General features: G+C 36.1%; 1 protein-coding gene across 4 annotated transcripts in view; it reads left to right on the forward strand.

Annotated features, from left to right (window-relative positions):
- ZNF385B (zinc finger protein 385B) overlaps positions 1–24,966 on the forward strand; it is a 161,325-nt gene that overhangs the window by 114,843 nt on the left and 21,516 nt on the right. For all 4 annotated transcript variants that reach the window (XM_086615481.1, XM_086615482.1, XM_086615480.1 and 1 more), the window contains 2 exons: positions 5,606–5,716; positions 19,205–19,367. In XM_086615481.1, the coding sequence (XP_086471607.1) occupies positions 5,606–5,716; positions 19,205–19,367 (274 nt within the window). The remainder of the gene's footprint in view (positions 1–5,605; positions 5,717–19,204; positions 19,368–24,966) is intronic.

Below are 24,966 nucleotides of genomic sequence, written 5' to 3' on the forward strand. Positions count from 1 at the left end.
TTCCTGTATTGGTAGTTGCCACTCTTTTCTCCCTTTGATTGCCAGAGGGAAACATAGGATTATATTGTCAGTTTGTTCAACATACAGTTTAAAATTTTGCTTTATCAGAGTAAAACAACACAGTACGCCGCAGGGCCACTCTCAGTGCTTTTTCAGAAGCTTCTTAATGCCCAGTGGTTAAGTGATACTCAGTTAAATCTCTTAAACCCACTTACCAATAATCTCTTTACAAATGCTTGTCTAACAGATAACTCTAGATTCGACCGAAGAGTTACACCATGATGTGAGGTAACTGAACTGAGGGCATAAATTCCCAGTCAGAGTTTCAAACCTTACTCAGATTTAAGGTTATGTTCCTGTTATGAGAAGACAGAGATTTTGGGTGTAGATTTTTGTTGGAGTGGTAGCAATAGCATGTATGATGCTTGCTTAGCATGCTTCAATGGCTAAGCAGATCAGGAAGAGAATGAAAGCTTAGAAATTAGGTGATTAGGTAGAAATAGCAAATGTAAATAAGTGCACTAGCACTAGCTCAAATGCGTAACAAGCAATTTAGCCTAGAATGCTAGGCAAGCATCAAAGGTTTCAACTTAGATAAGCATCTGGGTTTATCCAAACTTTTAAACTGGAGATTGCTCCTGAGCAAAAACTAATGCAAATATTCTGGATTTCCAACATCACAAAAAGCAGCTTTTCTTGCAATATAGTGTCACCTAATTTAAACAAAAAGCTTAGAAATTATACCTAACTTTTCTGTTTGCAGCAACTTACCTCTTGACAGGATCAGTGCAATTTATTTCTGAGGCTCACAAATTGGTGTTTGTACTGTCAGCAATGTGTAAAGCCATCTTCTAAAATAGCCAGAACTTCAGTTTCACTGAAGGAGTTCTCCTGATGCACTTGCTCAACTTTGTTCTCCTTCCTATGTCTTCTTTGATGTCTCTTAGTAGTCTGGTTCAGTTCTCAGAAGTCACCAGAAGAATCTCTGGTACCATGACATACAGCAGGAAAGGGAGAGTTCCTGGTAGCAAGAATTCTAAGAGAATCCAAGGGTGAAATCGTTGAATTACTGATGATAACATGTAGCAGCTCATATAAAACCGCTTTTGTACCTGAGGACTGAAACGTAGCGAATGTGATGCAAGTTTTTAAAATCCATTCCATGGAGAATGTAACTTTTGGGTGGCATATTTTTGCCGAGTGAATTAAGAAACCTGAATAAGAACAGTATAAGAGGACACCTCATACTGTAAACTGTCTGTAAAGTGTCCATATAATTCCTTTTTTAAAGATAAATCCTTCTTTATAAACCTGTTTTTAGAGGTCAACAAACATGTGAATAAGAATGTTTTAATTGACATATTTTGAATTACCAAAAGGGTTTTCACAAAAACACTTGGCAAAGATTTAAAAAAAACCTAAATTCACATAAGAGGATCCTTGCATGCCAAAAAGATACTTGCGAGGTAAGTGAGCTGAGGAAGTTTGCTAATGGTGAAGTTCTCCAAAATAGTGAGGACAAAGAAAGACCAAAACATTACGAAAGAACTTAGTGAGACTGAGAAGACAGACTATATATGGTTGGTGAAATTCCATTTAGATAAATGTAAAGTGGTGCACACACAAGGAAAACTTCACATAGAAAGTGATGTGCTGTGAACTGGCTGTTAACACTTCAGAGTGAGATCTCAGGTTTATCATAGCGATTTCATGAAAACATCAGCTCAAAATTCGGTACTGATCCACCCTGAGTATTGTATATGGTTCCTGCTCATATCTTCAAAATATTTGATTAAATTTATTAAATCATGGTAAAATTGAGGAGGATAACAAGGATGGTCAAAGGAATGGAATGGTTTCCATGCACAGAATGACTGAGCAGCACAGAGATAACTCGGGATGTGATATAGGTCTTATAAAATTGAGTTGCATGGAACTATGTTTAAAAAGAAAGCATTGTTTCTGGACACGGCAGATTGTAGGCATTGGAACTCAATGCAAAGTTTGTGAGCTGTTTTACACCAGTGTAAGGGGTGACTATGCAAGAGAAAGCCACTGGGATTTACCAAATACACAGAAAACACCTGGCTCTGGAAAATTTTTGGTGGAAAAATATATGAGCCTTGTAAAAATAGTTGGGAGAAATATGGTGTATGTTTGTGCTGCTCCTGTTCTTCTCTTGATAACTATGTATGATTTTTTTGGGGGATAAAATAGGCTATAGATGGAGCTTCAGTGGAATTTAGCAGTTCTTCTGTAATTTGGATTGTCTGTTGTTACATTTCCATTTTTTAAGGACTTTGAAAGTCATTGTCACCAGTCTCAATAATTGTAGAATATTCCTCGTGTTTGCATGTTCTGAAATTGGGAAATAGAAGTGGTAGTAGTAGATTACTGCTGAAGCCTGTCTGGATTCCGTTAATCCTTGCTCTTCTGTTAATCCTAAACTTTGATAGTTTGGGTGGTTTTAAGGGGACTTGTTGCAAAAAGATAGTATCTTCAGCTTTGTTGGAAAGACGTTTTTAAATTCACCTTTTTATTAAGGAATTGAAATGGGCAAACAAGACTAAAAGGTTGTTAGATTTAGTTACGGCTACCAGAGCACTGTGAATTGTTTTATTAATTCTTCCTGTAGCATAAACAGCATAGTGCAGATTTTATTTGCATTTGTGGTAGCTGTTAGCTTCTGTTATTATTTCATTTTATATAACTAGTTTTTAAATACTGGTGCTCCCCACTGGGCAAAGTGTGCTGTGTCGTTTCCTAACGTATACCTTAACAAATTACTCTCTCCCTCTTTCCTACTCCCTCCCTCCCTGCAATGAAGAGGATAATTTTGTGTAGTGATCTGAGATCAGTTCACCCTGCAGCGTTAATCTTCTAACCAAGAGATACTATTTTATTTTTCCAGCATACTGTAATCCACCCTAGTTTCTGATACATTTAAAACCTATTAATTGTTAATGTTGCACTTCTCGAATTCTAATCGTGACCAGACTACCTGCGGGGCTCCGGTTTGGGAAGGATCATTAATCATTCCCCTGGGGATCCCAAGTGGTACTTTCTGGAGGCAGCATGAGCTGTATTATTTGTGTAGATTTTTGTCCTTGTGCTGCTACATCTGTCTGAAACTGGGACTTTGTGCATAGTCTGCATTGTATGGTTTTGAACTGCGTTGCCTAATGCTAGCACTGTGGATTGTTATCTGGAATGCACAGAGGAATCATTGATCGCTGCTTCGTTTTCCCTTTTCATTTTTTTAAACGGGACTGCAGACGCTAGCGGGTGTTTTTGCCATTTCTTTTCACCGGTCTCAGACACTTCAAATGGTTGAGGTACTTTTCAGCTTTACTCTTTTGTTCTAGGTTGCCTGATCTAACAATTAGTAGTTAAGTTGAAAACCAAAACATATCTTCCATTTAAGAAAAAGAAAATAACTAGTCCCTAATGATAGAGTAATCTTTTAATATGTAAGTATAATAATATATATTGACTGACATGTATGTTATAAAATGGATGCTCAAAAAACTTTTCATCTGCGTGTGTAATTGTGATATGCGGGATGATGCAATAAATGGTACAAGTTGGAAACAGTATTTTTTTGTTGTTGTGTTTTAAGCTTTTAAACTTTCGACTGTCACTATATTCTAGAAACAGACAAAACAGGAAATAAGGATATTTATTTTAGGGTTTTTAAATACTTTATCACATTAATTGTAACAACACTGTGCCATTTAATAATTCAGTAGTTCATTCTAGACAAGGTGTTTTTACTTTTTTAATTGTCCTAATATGGTACCCCTATGGCAATGACATACAGTATTTAATGGCAAAAGCTGATAAAAATTATGTCATCTCTCCAGAAAATTTTTTAGCAATGACATTTACAAAACCATGCATTTGATTTAAAAGGAATGTAGCAAGAAACCTATGTAGCTGTAGTCCCCCAAAAAAAAATGTGAAGTAAGTGTTTAATGTTAGGTAATAGATTTTTGGAGAATGTATCCTTAGGCAGATACAATGCAATATGTTTTTCTTTAATTTATGTATTTCTGCGTGTGTATATATGCGAAGAAAATCCTCATTAATGCAGGCTTCTCTGGAAGCTTAAATATGTACTAAGGGAAAATTACAGTCTTTATCCTCAGGTTTAGAAAGTCTGGAAGCAGCTCATTTACTGTTATAATTCTCTAACAAATGAATCAGTAAAACTTCAACTTCTCTCTCTTCCTTTTGTAAGTCAACTTAGTATCAAATATGTGATGTGTACCACCCAAAATTAAACAGCCAGGTTTGATTTCTTCAAATAGTACTGTAAAGGAAAAAAACCCATTACTGTGACTGCCAAGCAAGCTTCAGAAAAAATATAATTTTATAACAAATTGAAATATTGTTTCTGAGCAGGTTTGAAAACAAGGTTGGGAGATGAGCACTTAGCTTTTCTTGCAGTCTGCCATTTTTTTCCCTCAGCTCTTCAGAATCCATTTCTCATCTTAAATAAGGATGGAGGGCCACATGTGCACAGATGCTTATAGGATAATTCAAGTTGAAAGGGACCTCAGAGGTCACCTGGTCCAACCTCCTGCTCAGAGCAGGATCAGCTGTGAGATCAGATCAGATACTCTGTCTTATTTGAATTAGAAAAATATATTTGAATCTTTTTGAGTCAGGAAATTAGTTTTAATCTGTATCCATGCCACATCAGGCAAAATGATATATTGTGCTTAATTGAGGCCTCGACGCATTAGCAGTTGTAAACTCTGTTTCTTTAACATCCAGTGCCATTCCCCAGCTCCTGCAGTGCTGTTAACAGTGCTCTCTGCGATCTGGAGAATATGCTGTACTGATGACCAACAGGAGTCCTGGTATTTAGCAAAGATGTAACCAGTTCCTGAAAGCATTCAGTCAAATTTAGGATTAATGTATTCAGTGCTTCACCTAGCTCATGTTTTTCACAGTGTTAAAATGTTTCCTGAAGCGTGGTAACTTCAGTACCCTTTCCTGGGGCGAACTCTCCTTGCGTGCTCCTCCGAACTTCTGCCTTCTCATAGGCTCCGTCACTCATCAGTTCTGTATGGAAATGTTTGGGGATTGTGACCTTTTTTCCCAGCAAGTAGCGTTTCTAATGGAGTAAAGGACCTCCTCTCACAAAGAGGTCTCCAGGAGAGAATATTTTCCAAATAAATGCTAATACTTACTGCTAAACAGAAAAACAAGTAGAGATAAATGGCGGTGATTTGTCAAGGGGCAAAAGAGGTTTCTCATAATGCGTCTGTTGGATCAGCAGGTGATAGGGGAAGGGTTTCAAGGGTTCTTTGCAGTTCAGATGCAATAGTGAGGCCCTGCAGCACGGAGGATGTGCAGAGTTGGGGAAGGAATATTTAGTAGCCTGGGGATGACAGCAACAATGGAGTTGCCTTTTCTTCATAAGCTCTGGCATGCTACCAATTCCCTAACCTGTGTTAAATCTAATTATTATGAGAGCATTTCTTCCTGTTTATCTCAAAAAAGAAAAGAAAAAACTTCCAACAGAAAGTGTTGGGTTTTTTTTCTGTGCTATATATTGCGTTGAAAAGTTGTAAATCGATTATTGTTTGTTCTCCAGATGGATCCCGTGCAAAAAGCTGTCATAAACCATACGTTTGGAGTGTCCATTCCCCCGAAGAAGAAACAAGTAATTTCCTGTAATGTCTGCCAGCTTCGCTTTAACTCTGATGTGAGTATTGGCTATTTTCATTCTTTTTTTTTTTTGTACACTAAGTATAATTAATCTAAACATCTTTTTCCCAAAAAAAAATCATTCCACTTCTGCTTACATTCCGCTTAGCTTTCTGGGCTGATATTTTGTCCATTTATGGAAGTCCATAACGGTACATTGCTCTTTGATTTTCTTGAATGGATCTGGCACGACATCCAATGCCACGTCCACTGATGATATCCCATTGACAGTCCGGTAACCTTCAAGAGGTACTGCAAAAACAAACATTTTGTTTTTTTTTAAAAAAAAGGAGGAGCAGACAGAAAAGCTTGCTTGTGAGTTCTCCATGTCATACCTGCCCTTCTTCCAGAAAAAAACCTTTTACCTGTTGTTCCTACATCCTTGCTGATAATATGTCTTCCAATTTCTTAATAAAGTCACTTTACAGTAACTTTCATTTATAATAAATACAAACATCTACTTCTGGCAGTCTTTTTGAGTATGATGAAGTTCAAGGAAACTGGTTTTTGAGGCGTAATTAAAACAAATGCATTACAAAAGAGTACATTCACTGATATGTTTAAAATATGAATCCAATTAATGTTTTTCCTGAGCAGCTTGAAAATTAAAGAAATTCAAGAAAACTATGTCTAAGAAAATGATGATGTTGGACATTTTAAAAATATGCATTTGTTTTTGGAGACTACTTAGTAATGTCATTAAGCTAATAAGAAAACCTTCAAAATTCTCAGGTTTTTGTTGATCTCAAATGTAAGAAAAAAATCCTTAGGTGATGTGTTAATATTATATATATTTTGCTGTTATAATTTCAGTCTAAGAAATAATTTGCAGACACTTCCTCAAAGCCTTTGAGTACTTGGTGCTCCTGGAGATTCACAGTGAAGCACCCATACCTATTACTCTGATTTTTCTCTCATTTTGAAAAGTGTCTTGTAAAGTGGTTTCCCCAGTCGGCTTTCGTGTCTCAGCTGGTAAGGATTTTGAAGCAGTGCTATCTTACCTTCAGACTGATTTCTAGATGTTTCGTCTTTTGACAAGCCTATTAAACTTTCTTTGAAGTGGCAATATCTACTTAGTTAACCAATTTCAAAAGTTGTTATTTAAAATTTAATTCACTTGTTCCTCTTTAAGATTAAGACTTACGGTCAAAAAAATCTTTCTGCTTTGATATTTGGTCCTTATACCTTCTTTTAAAACAAGGAACCATCCCTCTGATGATGGGTCCTGTCCCTGAGAGGACTCACTTGGTCTGCACTGGCATTCAGGTGGAAAAGCAGCACTTCAGGCAGACAGATTGAATCACAATTTAGTGGCTCAAAACAAACAAAAAAAAAGAGCTGAAATACTGTATCATTCTGTACATCTGCCAACCAAGCAATTTTTCCAATCTAGACTTACTCACAAAGTAGAACAGAAAGTGCGTATCGTATTCTGCTTTCAGTAGTGGCATCACAAAAGCATGGCAGATAATAGCCTTGTTTCTTCTTCTGGGGCAGCTGTATTCATACAGTGTTGTGCTGCTCCTTTCTTTCTAAATGTGATCAACATGCTCAGTTCTAGTTACTGGAAAATATCACCATCCTTTTTTAATGAATGGTTGTAAGAAAAGATGAAGCATCATGAGAGTGCCACTGCTAGTGATAAAATGCAGTTCCTTACTTTTTACAGCAGTTTGGTTTACCAGGTCATTCACAAACAACCTGCAAATTTGATTTTAGTATGCACTGAGATTCTAAGACTGTTATTAATACCAGAAAATACTTACATGTAAATTTAAGTTTCACAAATATTTCAGAAGCACGACATACAAGAATATTTGGAGAATGACTTTTCATAGTATAGCACTTCTGTTTGAAAAGCTGTCTAGCCTTTCATCGGATTATTCAGCTTCTCCTGCAAAGCTCACATAAGGTTTTTAAATCTTTCCTACAGGTTCAATCTTTTGACCTTAAGAGTTATTTATCTGAGTTTGCGTTGCCTTTTTTTTCTGAGAGAATGGGATCTAATTTTATTCAGATATTATTCTTACCACCTTCCCCCCCCCCCCCCCCAGTCCATGTTATTATTTCACTGAGATAATGCTAATGGCCTTTCACCTAAGCCATGCAGACTCTTATAGTTTGTTCTTAGCTTATTAAAAGCTCCTTCACAGAAATAAAAATCTGGACTCTTTTCTTGCATATTTCTTTTTGGTCCCTTTCTAATGTGAAATAATACTTAGGAGGTGGAATGGTCTTTACATTCCATCTGGTGTTTGCAAATTGGGGAAAAGGGAATCAGATATTTGTGAACCTTGCAACTGTTGAATCTTTCAGTGAATCAGTTCCACCATGTAACATCCTAAGAATGTATTGAGAGCCTTTTCAGTGGCGTCAAACTGTGATAACCTGCATTAAAACCCTGAGCATAGCACACTGCAGAATGAAATCTCTAGTACAGCCACTTCACACTTGAAGTTTCTTCTAACTCTACAAGGCTGACATGCTGCTTGTGCTTGATGGGCGTTTTGATCCTTTGAACTTCCTTTGACCTAAACTATGCAAGCAAATAAAATAAAAATTGCAGAAGTAAGTTATTAAATAGCTTCCTTACTTTTGTTCTCTTAAATGAATTTCAGTTGCATGGTGTTTGAAGATTCTGACCTGATTCTAGTAGTGCTTTTTGTGTTGCATGAGTAGCATACGGACCGGTGGATATTCGTCTGTGAGAAAAAGAAAATTGGTTTCCTCACCTGCAATCTTTTCCTCAAACTAAGGACACCCACTGGTCTGGATCAATACACCAAAAAAATCAGACTAGTCAATTTATAGTTGTCAAACCTCCCGCTAAATTAATACAGTAAATTGCAAAGGTTTCAATTTTCTGCTAGTGTGTCTGCAGGTTTAGCTTTGGTAAGAGTGTTCTGGCATCAGATTCAGAGGCAGGAATCTGCAGCTGTCTGCGGGAAGAGAAATTTTAATAACAGGAATGGAAGGAAATTTTAAAATAGGTTGTCTCCAATGTAGGAGTAAACATATCTAATGTTGAAGTGATGCCTTCTGTATTTTGAAAAATTAAAATGGATAGGATGATGCTTTTTTTCTTTTACCATATTAAAAGTTGAACAGAGTATTTTGTAACTGAATTTTTCAGGATCTCCCAGTCTTCTGTACTTTTAAAACAATTTTTTTGAAGTACAACATGAAGAAAACATCTGCGTACAAACTCTAAATTTGGTCTAGTTTTAACCTGATCTGTTTATTCTCTTCCAAAAAAGAAATTATGAGTTTTGACTCATACGCATGGACATTCGCCATCATACTCTATCTGTCCTTTTCTAGAATTCATTAGCTGCAGTTTGGTCAATTTGGAAGTTGTGTTTTTCTGCTAATAAATTCTGGCACAAACACTGTGAGCACCCTTTTCCAAGCTCTGTCAACTCCAAGAGAAACTGTAGTATGGAGGAGATGATCCAAAGTCTTGAGAAACAGAAAAATAAAATGTCATCTCTGTGAAGTAACACCAAAATAAAGTTGTTTTAATGATACGGGGATATGTTTCCGCACATCATTAATAGCCTGAACTTTGAGGTCCTTCAGTGGGAATTTTATTTGTAGTAGTAGTATCGACCTGACAACAGTGATAAGTGAGGTTGCTTCAACAGTATTTTTTGCATGATCTGGTTAAGCTGGTACTTAGAGTGGGATTAGGTGCCTAAACCTAAGTGTCTTATCATTGAGTATGTGAAATATCTGGGACATCCATACCAGGCTGGTAGACCTGACAGAGGACCTGCAGTTAGAGGTCAGGCAGGACCCTGAGGACATCCCAAATTATACCAGATGCTTGTTTCTAGAACTGAATCCCCACTTGTTAGTTTTGCCTTCTATTTTGTTTTTCCTTTTTTTCTCCTCTTTTTTTTTTTTTTTTTTTGAACCGAGGGGAGCAGGATTTAGTGAGGAGAAAAACATTAAAAAGAAATAGGACAAAGTTAATTGACCTCAAGATTATAATACCAGAAAACTGGAAAGTTAGTAGATCCCTCAACAATTCAAATGAAGTGAAATGGCAAGTTAGGAGAGAATAGAGAAAAGATGTTCTTCCTAAACTATTTTTTCATGATGGTAGATAACAGGAGTCAACTGAACTGCTGTTGAATTAAGTTGGAAATCTCAATTTAGGAAGGATAGTATTATAAAGATTGGTAGTTGTTGGGATTGATTAGTCAGAGTAGTCAAAGAGATACTTATTCCAGCCTACATAAACTTTATTCTGTTATGCAGAGGAACATACTTTTTTGAAAAACTGTTTAAAAATTTAAAAAAAAGGCAACACGATCTATTAATAGCTACAGTTGGATTTCCTTAAGTATTTTAGAATAAACACAGATGTTTCCATCTTTGCATCAAAATATCTGTTAACACCATTTTATCTTTTAATTTCTACATGATTATGAAACAGTGTGTATTCCAGTAAGGCAAATGACTAGTGTGTCAGTAAAGTTCAAGCTATGGTCTTGTGTTATAATCCAGCTCATAAAAAATAAGAAATATCTCAGTTGTGTTTACTACCACCAGATACCATGCAGCAGAAGAGGAAGAATCCTCTTCATGGAACAGATTGTGAAAGTGAGTCAGATTTTACACTTGCTTAAAGGCCACCAGAGCAAGGGATGTAACTGTATTCCACCAAGAGGAAGCAAGACATGCTGAGAAAGATCAAGCTTAGTCTTTGAAAAAATATATTTTTTTTTTCCTTTTAAGAATTCAAGGATTCCTTCCAAATCCATGGTATATCTTTGTGGACTACAGATAAGCTTTGCTAAATAAGTTTTTGTATTAATTACATAGGTCTGGCTTGTTTATGCTAATTATTTATATTACAGACATTCTAACAGAAATAAAAAGCAGCTTGAGTGAGTTTACTGAATCCTTGTGATACCTGTAAGAGGGTCCAATAGCAACAGGGCAAGGGGAAAAATGGCTATTTTCTGTCCCACATAGATTCCTCTCTGCCTACTCTTGGCTCGTTCTTCCTCATTCCTTCTGGCCACCAGATGAGTCTGCAGCACCTCCTGCAGCTGCTTTGTGGCAGTAGGTCCCTCCAGCAGCTGTGAGGCTTTGGGCAGACTGTCCCTGAGTTGGCTATTCTGTTATGGTGTCTGACACTGTAGCTTGCAGCCACAAAAGAAAAGTGAGTTTCAGTTACAAGGATACCTTTTTGTCTTCTGCAGAATTGCTTTTTTTCCTCTCCATATCTATGAATTATCACATTATGTTTAAGTAAATTCTCTGTGCTCTTCTCTCTCTTTATTTGTATTGATAGTCCACAGAGTTCTTGGAGTTTGGGCAGTACACAATAATGTCAGTGCTAATCCAGTCCCTTTCCTCAGCAGCCAGACCTCTCTGTACTCCAGATTCACAAATATATTATGCCAGCAGTCCACATGCTTTTTTGTTCATTTGTTTGTTTGGGGTTTTTTTGTTCTGTGGAGTTTTTTTTTGAAAAGAGCTTGTCATCTGTTGATCACATTTAGAAGAAGTATCTGCTTCCCTCTGTGCGCTTTCTATTTCTTGTAGAAAGGTCTGTGGCTGTGATACAGCCTGGGTAGGTGCTGTCTTGTTGATAGGATATCATTTGACAGAAATAAACTTAGGTTTCCTCAGTGTGTTGCTCTGTCAGTAATGACTGTAAGTCGGTGCTGCTTTTTGGTGTCATCTGCAAAGACTTGGAAATAAAGAAAAAACCTTGTAGACAGATCAGAAAAATCAGATGGAACAGCTGGGCGTTAAGAGATGCTGAAGGTCCTCTTATTGTTGAATGCTTTTGTAGCTAATAAAAATGATGTGATGATAGTGATCACCTTTTTAAAAAGCCAGGAGGCAAATTTTTGAAGTTTAGGCAAGTATTACCAAATGCTAACTTTGCAAATTTGAATGAATCACTTATGCTGTCAAAAAGATAACACACAAAATAATCAATAGCATCAAACAAAAATCTAGAGAACTGTCATCATCTTCTGTCAAATGTTTTACATTTTCCCTATAAGTAAGACTATTTATATCGATTCTTTGGATATGGAGGGTAGTGAAGCAGATAGGAGGTAATTAAAAGCATAAATCTCAGGAACTTGTGACGGTAATTTTCTGTTTTGTAGACAGAACTGACAAAATGATGAAAGTTGTTAGCTCCAACATGGCAGAAATATTGCACGATTATAGGGTACAGCGTTATACTGTGCTGAAAGTTCTGTTCGAATAACAGCTATTTAACAGAGCTTCAAACTAAGTTTGGTTAGATATTTAAAATATGAGTTGACTTCTTATGACATGGCTGATCTTCACAGCTTTTTGATTTTCCTATGTCCTTTCAATAGTAATCTACCTTACTATTTGGAGCAATTAGGTTTTAGACATCCATTGAGAACAGAATTGAAAAAGTAATGCATAGCTTTGGTATAACAAATGTCTGAATGCTTCAGTTTTACAGATTTCTTCAATTACATCTATTATTAATATAAAATGAGATAAATTTTTCAGCATCACTTCCTGATTTATCTCTTCATGTAATTTTTACTAAAGTTATGATTTGAGTTTAAATTCTTCTTAAATTTATATACTCCTCACAAAAATATGCATACTTGTACTATTTTAAGAAAGGGAGCTTTATAGTTTAGGACCTGCTGTGAATTAAAATGACAGTATGTCATGGATATAAGTACCTCTGTTCTTCTCCAATCTTGCCTTCTCTAATAGGACCACAGCAATTGCAGCCATGTCAGGAGAGCTCTTAGAGGAATGCTGCACACACTTCCTTAAACAACTTCTCCTTACTGCCTAACGTAGTGCAATTATGGTTAGCCTGGCTGCTTCCACACTAAGAGCTTTACCTGCAAAAACAATGATGTTTTTTGTACTTGAGACTCTCTAGTGATGATGGAATTCTGGAAGTCATGGCCTTGCTTAGATCCATGCTTCTACAAGAATACTGTTACTTATCTTACAGAACTCCTTAGGCCTTATTTATATCTTTCAGACACAAATTCTTCTGATTTCAAAATAACCGTGGGTAATTCAAGCTATTGATAATTTAGAATAAAGACCTGAGTATTATGAGGAGGTTGTAAGTTTTCTGAAATAATTCTAAAATAAGGAAATTCTATGTTATTGATATGCCCCCTGGAATTGGAATTGGCTTGATGTATAGAAGTGGGCAAGTACACAGGTGTTGAGAGGTGGTCTTTCAACAGTGCATGTTATAACTATATTTAGGACACGCTAGATTATTATTTCTTTAAGCTTAAAATTATGTAAAACTTTTTATGGTGTGCAGGAAGAATTTATCTAGATAAATAGATAAGTAGATACTCCAGAGTAGAAAAGGCGTTTTCACAATTATTATGTATCTATTAAGTCTTCCAGTTGTAAATTGTCTATGTGGTTGAACTGTTATTGGCAGAAGCTTTTGTGGTATTTTCAACAAAATATTTTTTCATTGGAGATTAGCATTGTATGGACACCAAATGAATACAGTATTTGAGATGAAATTGCTGTTGAGAAGACTGCCCATCCAGGGCAGAATTTCTGCTTTAAAAAGTTACAGTAGCAAGGGAGAAGAAATAGGAGCTGCGAGCCACCATGTTCAGTTCCATTTGTTGTGGCACTCACCTGGTATTGGAGAGCTTAAGGCATGAACCTGGACTTCCCACATGGATATTTCATAGTCTCCCTCTATTTCTGCATTTCCCCTTCCTAATGTCATGCTACTCCACCTACATTTAATTTTTTTGTTAATTGTCAAACTGGATAACATGGCAGATTCAAGCATTCAGCTTAGGTGTTGGAGGTCCAATGGTCTTATTTCCATCAAGACCTATCAAGGGGCTACTTCAGCTGATTTTGAAGAAACCTGAAAAAAATCTTCATCTCGCACACATACACACTGAACCATTAGACTTAGTCAAACCCTGCATCAGGTTATTGTTGAAGGGATCTGGTAAGTTAATATCTGGTGTCTTTATGTAGTAATAAATTCAGTTAATTAGTCATTCACACACCAAACAGATTATACAACTCAGTCTCTTGTGAACTGTCAAAATGAATAGTGCTGATTTCAAATATACTGTCAGTCATTGCTCCTGACAGGGATAATTTTCTGTAATCTTTTGTACTGCAGGCTTACCTGAATTTCAAAATTTTATTAGAGGTAATACCACTATCAATGAATCTGTATGATTTGTATGTTTCCTGGTTATCTATATCTTTCTGTAGATACATATCTATACATACACACATGCTTAAATATATGCAAAGTAAAGCTACTGAGGTTATTTTAAGCACTATAATATGCTGATGATATTCACATTTATTTTAGAAAGCATGTTTACGTGTAGAGGATGATTTGCATTGTTGATATTTTATTAGATGCAATCTAGTGTATAGGACTAACATATCGTGCATAGTCTCACAGTTTAGCATCCTGATGCTTAGATTTCAAACATAATAATTTGGAGTCGAAAGTAGCAATTAACTTTAGATTTAAAATAAAATGTAACGTTTGGATCCTTTGTGTGTCTCAGTGAAATGCATTTTTAAGAGAGCTTGTCCTTTCTTACAACCAAGTCATTAATCCTTATAACATAGAAGGCTTTTTTTTTTAAAAAAAAATATCTATATTAAAAGGTTTAATTGGTTGGGGGTTTTTAATTACTACTTAAAAACTATGAATGGAACAAAAAAATTTAAATTACTTAAAGAGAGGAAGGGCATCCTCCCACCATTTTAAGGCATAGAAATTTGAAAAATGATGGGAGAAATTTGCATATTTATTTGTCTGTTATATATAATATATTATATTCTTAATTATTTTGAACTGAATTCAAAATACAGCTTTTCACTAAGCCAAGATCTTCTAAAGATTTAGACATATGTTTAGTGTCTTAAAATATACATCCTGTTGATCAAAAAGTAGTGCCAGGCAAATGCGTAAACACTTTTGTGGAATTTGGCCTGTCAGCGCAAAGGTGTTTTTTGCTTTCTGGTGTTTAATGTCACGTTTATTGCAGCTTAAAGCTTTTCCAGTTACTTGATGGTTTTCTGTACTTTCTAATAAGTAGGGAGATTCCATTTTAGAATGTCGCAATGTGTATGTATCAAGCTAGTAGACCACAGTCTGTTTTAAAACCAAGTGGAAATTAGATTTTCCTTTGTTAGGGAGTTCTGTCATATGAAACATTTTCCTGTTACACTTTTCAAAAAAACATTCTCCTTAACCTAGTAAGCATTTTATTTAAAAATTATAATTATAATAGAAGATCAATGGTGACGTTTCATGTCGATTATATAAGCAATAAATTTAACTTCATCTTTTTGAAATAAAAAATTAAACATTCCAATAATATTGAATTATGGCACAGATACGTTATTTTACTGTAGAATTGATTTATCTCTACGGCAAATTCATCCCTATACAATGGAATAAATTATTACATGATTAAAAAACATCACAGTACATGAGAACAGAGAGATTCATTAAGGTTACATATCTTTATTTTGGCTTTTCCTAACTTATTCTATTTTCTCAAATGTTGTTTTGATGGTACGGAATTTTCATGAATTAGCTTAGTTAATGTTAATGATGATCAAAAAGTATATTCAGTATCCATTTAAAACGTTGCATCCCTAAGGTATTTACTTTTAATTTCATTTTATATTTTATTGGGGTTTTATTAAAACTGGTAAATTATCTTTCTTTTATACATGTAACTTTTAAACCTTGTGTGTACAGGACTTCCTTCGGATTATCAGAGCAAATGAAAATAAATGTTTGGCTTCTTGTTCTAACTGAAAATAAGAATTTGATATGTCATGGCTTATTTCAAAGATATGTTTAGTATTTCAATGATGTATGTTACAAAGCTCATAACCTGTACTGTATTGCTATGTTTGTGACAAAAACAAGTTTTAAATGGGACTTGGAGCAAATATATTAGCCTTTAATGTGACACTTGTGCAAATATTTTATAAAACTCGGGTTAGTAATGATCAGGACATTAATAATCAGAATAATTGTTACCAGTAATAATCAGAACTTGTGTTTCAATGTCAGATTACCATACCTGTCCTTTTTTCTTTTGCTTGCTATGACTTCAGAAAACTCCAGTGGTTTTTGTAACAGTTACACAGAACACAGTTCCGTGCTGATATTTCATTTTGGTTACGAAAAGGCAACTGAATCAAATTATTTATCCCACAGTGGATAATAAACTCTGAACTTCAGGTATATCTGAAAGTGTTAGAAAATAGTGCTTACGTGGCTAGGAAACATTGCTTCAGAACCTCAAGGAATGCTCCTCCGACTTCGTGTTTGAAAAGAGTACGTGTTTCTACTCACAGAACAGAGATGAGTTGAAAGAGCCTAAAACCCAAAGAATTGAAAAAATCCAGCCACTGGAAGTTGAAACTGGACAAATATAGTGTAGAAATAAATGGTATATACTTAACTGACCAAGTGAAGCACTGAAACAATTTACCAAAAGTAGATTTTCTGTCCCTAACCACTTTAAAATCAAAGTGGGACAAATTTTTTTCCCCCAAAGGAATACGGACTGGTTCAAACAGTTTTGGAAAAGGCTGGTGTTTTCAAAAGCACTGTTTAGATGGTCATAGCAATACCTTTTGACCATATAATGTGCAACTATAGGTTTGATAATAAAAAGGTTATGATAATTACAAAACTTAAACAAAAAATGAGTTCATTCACCACGTTTCTGTGAGACTTTGCTTGTGTTTATGGAAATCTTATTTTTAATTCTGCCTGGGCTTGTTTGTTCTCAACAGGTCTCATGTACACTATATGAGGATTGAATGAAGGGAAACAAAGACTGTAGTGTACGTTATTACTGATATTGCAGGCATTATTATTGCAAATATCAGCAGAAAGGCTTATTATCAAAGAATTGACTTACTAAGTCTTTCTCTTGAGTGCGCTTATGTCTCTTATGTTATAGTTTTGGCCTCAGGCAGCATATGATCTTATCAACAGCACACATATGCACAGAGCATAGAGTTCTAATATTTAAAGGGACATCATCAACTTGAGAATGCTTGAGTGGAAAATCTTGTACTTCCTATTATTTAAAATTAAAAGTATCGGAATGGAAGGGATATATATACCTCTCATTTTTTAGCTTCACTTCTTGTACACTGTAATGTGTGAATAGTTTATTTAATTTTGTTGATTGTGAACGTTCCTTCTAGTGCATCATGTAGCAACAGCAAAGCTTAAGAGAAATGAACAAAACCCAGCAAGGGTGGAGAGAGACAGGGTGAGACTCCTGTGCCTGCATAAGGCCCATTGACATAACAGGGTGCAAACAGATCTGTGCTCTTCTACCCACACTCAGAACTGAAGAAGTCCAACCCAGAAGTTGACAAGTGTCCCTTTAAGTAGTGCACGTAGTAGTAGTGGTGGTATAGCTGTTTAGTTTTTTCTTTATAATCCTTGAATAGTGTTTGTACACATGGTAATATTTCAAAGGTTTCAAAATCAAGAAATAATTTAGTAACAATTGATGAGTACACTCTTTACTGTTTTTATAATAACGTTTCTTATAAAAAAAAAATCTAAATTTCAAAGGAATTCAAATTAAAACTTATCTAGCAGCCTTTCTTACTGAATGCTCACTTACTGAAATCTCCTATAAAAGAAAAGATGCACCACAATGTGTCGCATACTTTCTCCTTTCAAGGTGGAAAGCGCTGTGTCTCTCACAGTGTGTAATCGCTTAAGAAGCTTCGGTGTATACGAACTTCACTTCTCTATTTTAGCAGTAGTTCTCCATCAGTTTTAACGGTGCATATAATTTTTGTGAGGACTCCAACACACTGTCTATTCTCTTGTCTGGTCCAGCTGTTTCTACTCTTCACTTACACTCTGCCATATGATAAAACTGTTATTACATGCTGTCCCAAGGTGACTGTATTGTAATGCCTGTTTCTGCTGATCTTAAAACGATTTTCCTCCTTACGGGGGCACTCTTTATGGAATTCAAACGTCTTAGATGTTGTAGTTGCTTTTTATAAAAAGCATGTGACTTGTTTCACGGCTCGCTTCATTTAACACAGTGAACTAAACAAAGTAATTCTAATCAACTGAAGAGAGAGAATGTGTTTTTGCATGAACATAGTAAAAGTTTACTTGCACTGATGTTTTGATATACCAGGTGCCAAGGTGTGGTTATCTGGTTACATGAAGCATGCTTTCTCTGAGTGTTTTACTTTGAAATAAACTACAATATTAACTTTTTTAGTTAATATGTAACCTTCAATAGAGGCACCTAGTAGTACGTCTGAAATAATTTTTTTAAATGATGTTTGGAAATACTAATAATGCAAAGCTATTGCTGAGTAGTATAGTGTTATGAAAATAGACTGTGCTTTGTATAAAATTATGTTTCTTATCCATTTTTGTAAATTAATTTCTTAAGAAGTTAAGAAAAATGTTGAAATTCATTAGCTGAAATTTCCAAGCTCTGGAGTTTATATTAAGCATATTGTTGCTTAGTTTTGCACCTAATAAAGTGGTCTGATTTGTCAAGGCAGCTGGTTATGTAGAGTCAGGAACAGTAATGGAGACTCAAAATCTCTGAAAAAATGGACATTCATTTATGTGTCTAGCTTTAGCTGTGCAACTTCAAAAACACTGACCCAGTTTCTGAAGATAGTTTTAACACAAAAGTGAAGTAAAGATTACATCTCAGTACATATTTCTACTGTTCTGTTTGGGCACATATATATAGAATTGTAGAAAAAAAAAAATCAAAAGCTCGTCTCCTTCTTGTCCTTCAGGTTCCAATTTCATTAGTCTTTGGAAAAAATTATTCAAGGCATTATAAAACAATTAAGACTGATAAGTATTTAATTTTCTGTGTTTTACCTGGGTCTACTGAAGCTTATAGGTGTGACGTTTCTTTATTTTAACCCTTCTTGCTTGATCTAATAGTGAAATCATAATGTCCTCAATGCCTGTTTCAATTGCTGTTGGTGTAATGATGAAAATACTTTATGACTTTTATACTAGATCAAACAGAAGGAAAAACAGATTATTTCATCATGTTACAGCATGGTATATCTTTCTAACTACAGGCAATAAAAACTAGGGAACAGTATGTGAAAATTGAGTAGCATCTTTCTCAATTGGATGTGTTTACGTTTATATAGTACTTTAAATCTTTAAGCATCATGAAGCAAAGACTTATGTTAGGAGTGACAGAGCTTTATGTAATCTCGAAGCCTCTTTTTCAGACTTACTGAAAATGTGTACTATTAATTAAAATCTTGTTGTTTGAATATATGAGATCTTACATCTTGGAAAACTGTTAGTATAAATTTTCTAGGTGGAATAATATGGTGCCTACTATTGAAGGTGTCACTTCTCTGCTTTGTCATCCATTGTGTTATACAAGAAGTACAGAAAAAAGTGAGCCTGATTTGTTCTCCTTTGTAGAGCCAGGCCGAGGCCCACTACAAAGGAAGTAAACATGCCAAGAAGGTCAAAGCACTAGAGGCAACGAAAAATAAACCCAAAGCTGGTTCTTCCAAGGACAGCGCGAAGGCTAACACAAGCTGCTCCACCACGCCTGTCACAGCCAACATCTCTGACAAATCAGGTCAATGAAAACTTTTTGTTCTATGCATTCTTTGTTTTCTCCTTTTTTGGTGTTTGTACGAAAGAGTCTGGTTGCATGACAGTGATCTATGACTTGTGTCTTCTAAACTATTTGCTATGCTTTCTTGTACAGAATTGGTTGATTTTGATACTATCAAAGTACTTTTTCACATCTGTGAAACATCTGGTGTCCCTGAATGCTAAAGTCTATTTTTTTTCTAAACTTGTGAAATTTAGTCTTGTAAAGTATGAATGTTGTTTGTACAACAATAATAACGGGTGGATGTGGTTGAAGGGGCAAGTCTTAGGTATATGTGTTTAGTTGAAGCACAAGAAACCTTTGTAAGAAATTTTTCTTTTCTGAATAGGATGATATTGCTCAAACAGGAATTCACACCTGCAGAAATATAGTGAGGCCTCATGGCATGGATATTTCCCAACTTTCACAGATCATTAGTGCTTCAACATCACTTTTTGCCTTTTTTTTTTTTCCCCCATATTAGTAATCTGAGGAAGATCAGTAACACTAATTATAGTGGAGTTGCTTGAGTCTCTTTCTGGTTTGTCAGTGTTGTGTTACTGAATGAAACAGGAGAATTTCCTGAACTCGCTGACAGTCTGAAATACTTGTTATCCAGGAGAAAGCACCTGCTGTGGGTTACCCAGCTGTTGGTCGAATGCACTGCTTCTGCTAAACTTGCTTCTGCCGTGATAGCCTTTTATTGTCCTCTCCACCAGAGGTGATCTTGACTCACCATAAGGTGAATGACAGACAGTTTTCTGACACACACACACCAATAAATAAATAAAAAATTTCCCTATCAGTGGCGGTTTGTCATACTGCTCTCTTCACAGCAGCACCAAAACTGCCTTTGTCTTGGTCCTTAGTAATGACAGCAGGTCCCAAATTTGGGGTTGATTCACCTAAAAAATCACATTTTAGTTTTGAGAGAGTTAACATTAATCCAAGTAACATCTTCAGGTAAACAAGCCATGTTACTATAGCACGGTAGTAAACTGCCATTGATCTAAATGAAAGGTGGTCTATTGAATGAGAAGAGATTTAAAATATTTGATAAATATTTTACTCTCTGAAATACCGAAAATAGTGTTGGTTAAAATAGCTTACTGCTCCAGGTGTACACTGTAAGAACTCAGACAACTGCTTTAAGTAAGAGAACAGTTAAAAGTTTAGAGGATTTAACATGTTAAGAATGCGTTCTGTGATAATGTAATTGTATGATGCCCTCCCCCACCTATGCCAAAGGCTGAGGGCCAAATGACAGAAGTTTCAGCATCTTTTACAAACTCCATCTCTTCCAGAAGTCTGAATCTGTCTCATCTTTCCTTTGCCAGGCTGTCAGATCTGTCCCTGACTTGATTTTCTTCTCTGTGCAATGTACCTAAAATCATTCATACCTCTACATTCAATTTTTGATAAAATATTCCAACCAATGACAAAGAAAACCTGCTCTTGATATTTTTATATTGCCCTGTTTTGACAGTGTGTTGTTTTATGCTATTAATTACACCACACAAATTAGACAGATTACCATCTGTGTCTGTTGGACTATACCACTGCAAGTGTATCTCCATTAAAAATAAATCACAGTGGCAATTTTGTTAAACACTTTCTTCCTGTTAGAACAGTGGGATTCTCTGTGAAGGGGAGGCTCCTCAGAGCCTGTTATTGTCTAGAGCAGATTGCAGGTGAGATGTTTGGGAGGACAAAAACCTAAACCTGGAGTGATAAATTCTCTGTATATGCAGGGAATGCTGGTCGCAGAGGTGGGGAACAGCTTGGAGATTCGAGTTTTTACCAGGCTATGAGCATGAAACCAAACCTTAATTTTGTTCAGCTATACTTTCCCTTACAGAGGCTATTGTTTGTCTGCAACATATGTTTAACTCTTTAATGTGACACTTATTGCAGCTAGAGCAATCACTGTGCTGCTTCTGGGAATCAGTGGTGGGTTGGGTTTTTTTTTTGCCTTGGAACAAATTGACTGATACCATTTTTCTGAATATGTTAACACAGCTTTCGTTCTCTGAGAAATTGATTATTACTATATGTTAACTGTATTGATATATTTTGATTTCCTTAAAAGATTTCTAATACTAAGAGTTTCAGTTCATGCGTGTATTTGCGGTCTGGTTTTTTATGCTGATTTCCTGAGGAAATGAGGCTTATAGTCATGTCATTTATCCTTATCTCTGTTATTCTCCGGCCCTGTCTTCACAACTTTGACTGTATTGCTTTGCCTAGTGTCAAAAAAAAAAAAAAAATTAATGATATTAAGAGGTTTTAATGAAGCTTTTGTAAGTTTGATGAAAATTGGCACCTGGGTAGAAAAGAAGCCTTAACTTATGGTCCATCCTGAGAGACGCTGCCGTGTGAGCTCTGTTTTGCTTGGCTTTCTGACTGACCAGCCACTGTCTTTGCCTTCAGGACGGGATTTGAGAGTGTATACGGTGGTGTAAGTTTGAAAAAATCACATTACAAGGACATAAAGTAGGGGCTAAATGGAATCAAGGAAGGGAATTAAATTCTAGCGCTTGTGGAGCTGTTGTTTAACCATTGTGCTTTGGAGGATCACTAGTTTCTGAGAAATGTTCATCAAGTAGTAAATCATTCCTGGTGCCATTTTGTTGAATATGGAAGGGGATAATGAGAAGCTAAACAGAGAAGACAGTTTTAAGTTCTTGTGTTCCTTTGTTATCACTGTACTTCCACTGGTGTTAGTGAAGAATGGATAGGAAGTATTATATTAAACTGATAAACTGAATTTAGTGTTCTCTTATATAGGTCTGCTAATAAAAGGACACAGCAGGTATGACTAGCAGCCTTTTTGATATGCTGTCATTTTGAGTGACATAATGGTGAATGATCTGAAGGTCTCCAGACTGAATAGTTGCTATATATTGAACTAAAATGTCGAGTTAAGTTTGCTACAGAGCCATGTCTTCTGTGGGTCGGACATAGCATGAGATCCAAAACACTTATTTGTCAGAAGTCACTATTGTAGTAGTAACAGGAAAAATAATTTCAGCTCAGCTTGTGTGATGAATCTATCAAAGGCAAACCCCAAATTCACCCAGTCCTCATTTTTCAAAACTTATGATGCAGTTGTCTCTCTATAGCTGTTCCTTTCAACTTGAGAAGTGTAACTGCTGGTAGACCTATGAAAGTTAAATTAATGTGGGCTCCTGCAGACAAAATTGGCCTCAGCCGAATGCAGAGGGGTGACTCTGAAACTCCGTTTGTTTGACAATGCTCAGGTTGTGGGAGAGTGGTCTTCTCTGCTGACATTGATAATATATTATGACTCAGAAATTACTTTTGTAAATTGATCATCAGCAAACGTAATAATAAAGACATAGTGCTGTAACGCTAAGTTGGCTGCGACCTCAGGTAAGTGGATGTTGATGGGTTGGATTGCACAAGTTTTGCGTCCTAACGTGATTAGACTACTATGTGATTTTATTTTCAAAGCGCACAACTCTCCACCATTTAGAAAATTTTTGTTTATTGACACTTGTAAGTACCACCATCCTATCCTGTTCACTGTCTGTGCAGACATGAAGAAAACGCCACAGGTGATGTGTGACAAGGTGACTGTTCCTGTGCATCTTGTTGAGTCATGTCTGCTCATCCTGGTGTGTATTTGCAGATTGAAGGTGTCCATAGGGAATGCTTTCATAACCTGTCTCCCACACAGTTTCTCTAACCACCCAGGAAATGTCTTGTAACAGCTGTAGAACTGTAGTTTCACTAGAAAACCACTATTGTGATGCTGCAAGCTTTTTTGTAGCTACTTTGATATGTGGTTACAGAACAGCAGTGTTAACAGCACTGGGAGCTGCTCTTCTATGTGGGGCAAAGATTCCCTTCCCTCCCTGTGGAAGCCCAGGATTTTCAGGATGACTACACACAGAAGTATACATATACATATGGCGTATATATAAGACATTGCTTTAGAAAAGGGCAGGAGTAGCAACCAGAACATGACACAGTTTAGAATATTTGGAGTGTGTTTTAAATATAGCTCTGAGAATGCAATAGAAGACGGTGTCTGTGATCCCATGTTAGCGTAGTCTAGATGCTAACACTGATGAATCCTTTAGGAATGCATATGATAATAACTGGATTGAAATGTCACTGTTTACTTACAAAGAAAAGAGGAATCCTTTGATCATTCTTCCAAATCAAAATAAATAGTTCAAAATTAAGCAGACAGATGATGTGATATCACCTTCTTTGCATTTTGCTTTGATATAAAAATCAGGAAGTAAATGTAACTGTTTTAAACTACTCAAAGAGTCAAAATCAGGTTTCAGATTATAAAAGTAAGGTCAGGCTTTTTTTTGTCTTTGATCAATTTAGTATATGTTCATTTCCTTTGTGCCAGTGAGAGCTGTTTGTAATAGGTATGGGTATTCCAAGTTCAGCCTTCATTCAAATAAGATCAGAAGGCTCTGCTACTTGGGGCTTAGTAGGTACACATAAACCCTTTGGATGCTCTATGAAAACTCCTTTTGTTCAGCTGGTACAGGGATAAGCAACATTACACACCTAACTAGGCTGAATTCTAGACCCTGTTTCAAATTCTCACCCCTCTTACTACTGCTTTGTTCTGTAGTCGTGTCTCAGGGCAGGCCAACTAGCAGTTCACAGGATCATGGTGATGATGTTCCAGCATCCAAGCAGTCTTATGTTGATCTGCTGTATATGGCAAGGACGGCAGGAAAGGGATGTGACTGAAAAGTTGTTTACCAGCTTCTGAATCCTAAGCAGGCCTTGTAAGAGTTATTCCAGTCATTACAGCTGTATAACTAAAACCAGCTGGAGGTTGTTCTGGGGAATATTGTAATCCTAGACTGTGATACAGTGTCTGACACTGTTTTGAAAGCAGCCTAGACATGTTGATGGACCTTATAAATGCCACTTGACGTCACGTAGTCATGGTAATTAGCTGGCCAGTTAGACAGGAATGGCAACTCCAAGCTTTAGTAGACTTAGAGAAGTTGACCTTGAGGTCTTGTCTGTGGGTTTTAGTTCATTAAGGGCTTTCTGTGGGTGCTTTGACAACAAAACTATGTTTTTGTGTTTTCTTTTTTATCCTAAAGTAGAGTGCAACGTGTTGAGTCACATTTACGCAGGAAGATTACGATGATTGGACTTCTCCAGTGTCCCAATTACTAGTGCTGTTTATTCGTCAACTGCCAATGAGGTGTAATGTCCCAAGGGAGGGCTCAGTTTGTATTTCGCAAGTCCACCATCAGGACACTCCCTTAGTCACATTGCATTCATTGCTTATTTTAAAAATCTTCCTGCCAATGCTTAAATTCTAAACTTTCCTATATGCATCTCTGTACTTGGAGGCGTCCTAAAAATGATACCAGGTCTCTTAACAGAATCTTTTTTCATATTAACATTTATTTCCATTTGTCAACTTGTTTTCCACACATTTTAAAGGAATGACTTGTTTACATAGTTCCAATGAATTAATGTTTTTTAGATAATCCTTCAGAAATAGCTAGGAGATAGAGAGACACAGCCTCCACAGCTGAACTGTGATATATCTGTTCTGGGGAGTTCT

The sequence above is a fragment of the Tauraco erythrolophus genome, chromosome 8, assembly GCF_009769465.1.
Source record: "Tauraco erythrolophus isolate bTauEry1 chromosome 8, bTauEry1.pri, whole genome shotgun sequence".
NCBI lineage: Eukaryota > Metazoa > Chordata > Aves > Musophagiformes > Musophagidae > Tauraco > Tauraco erythrolophus.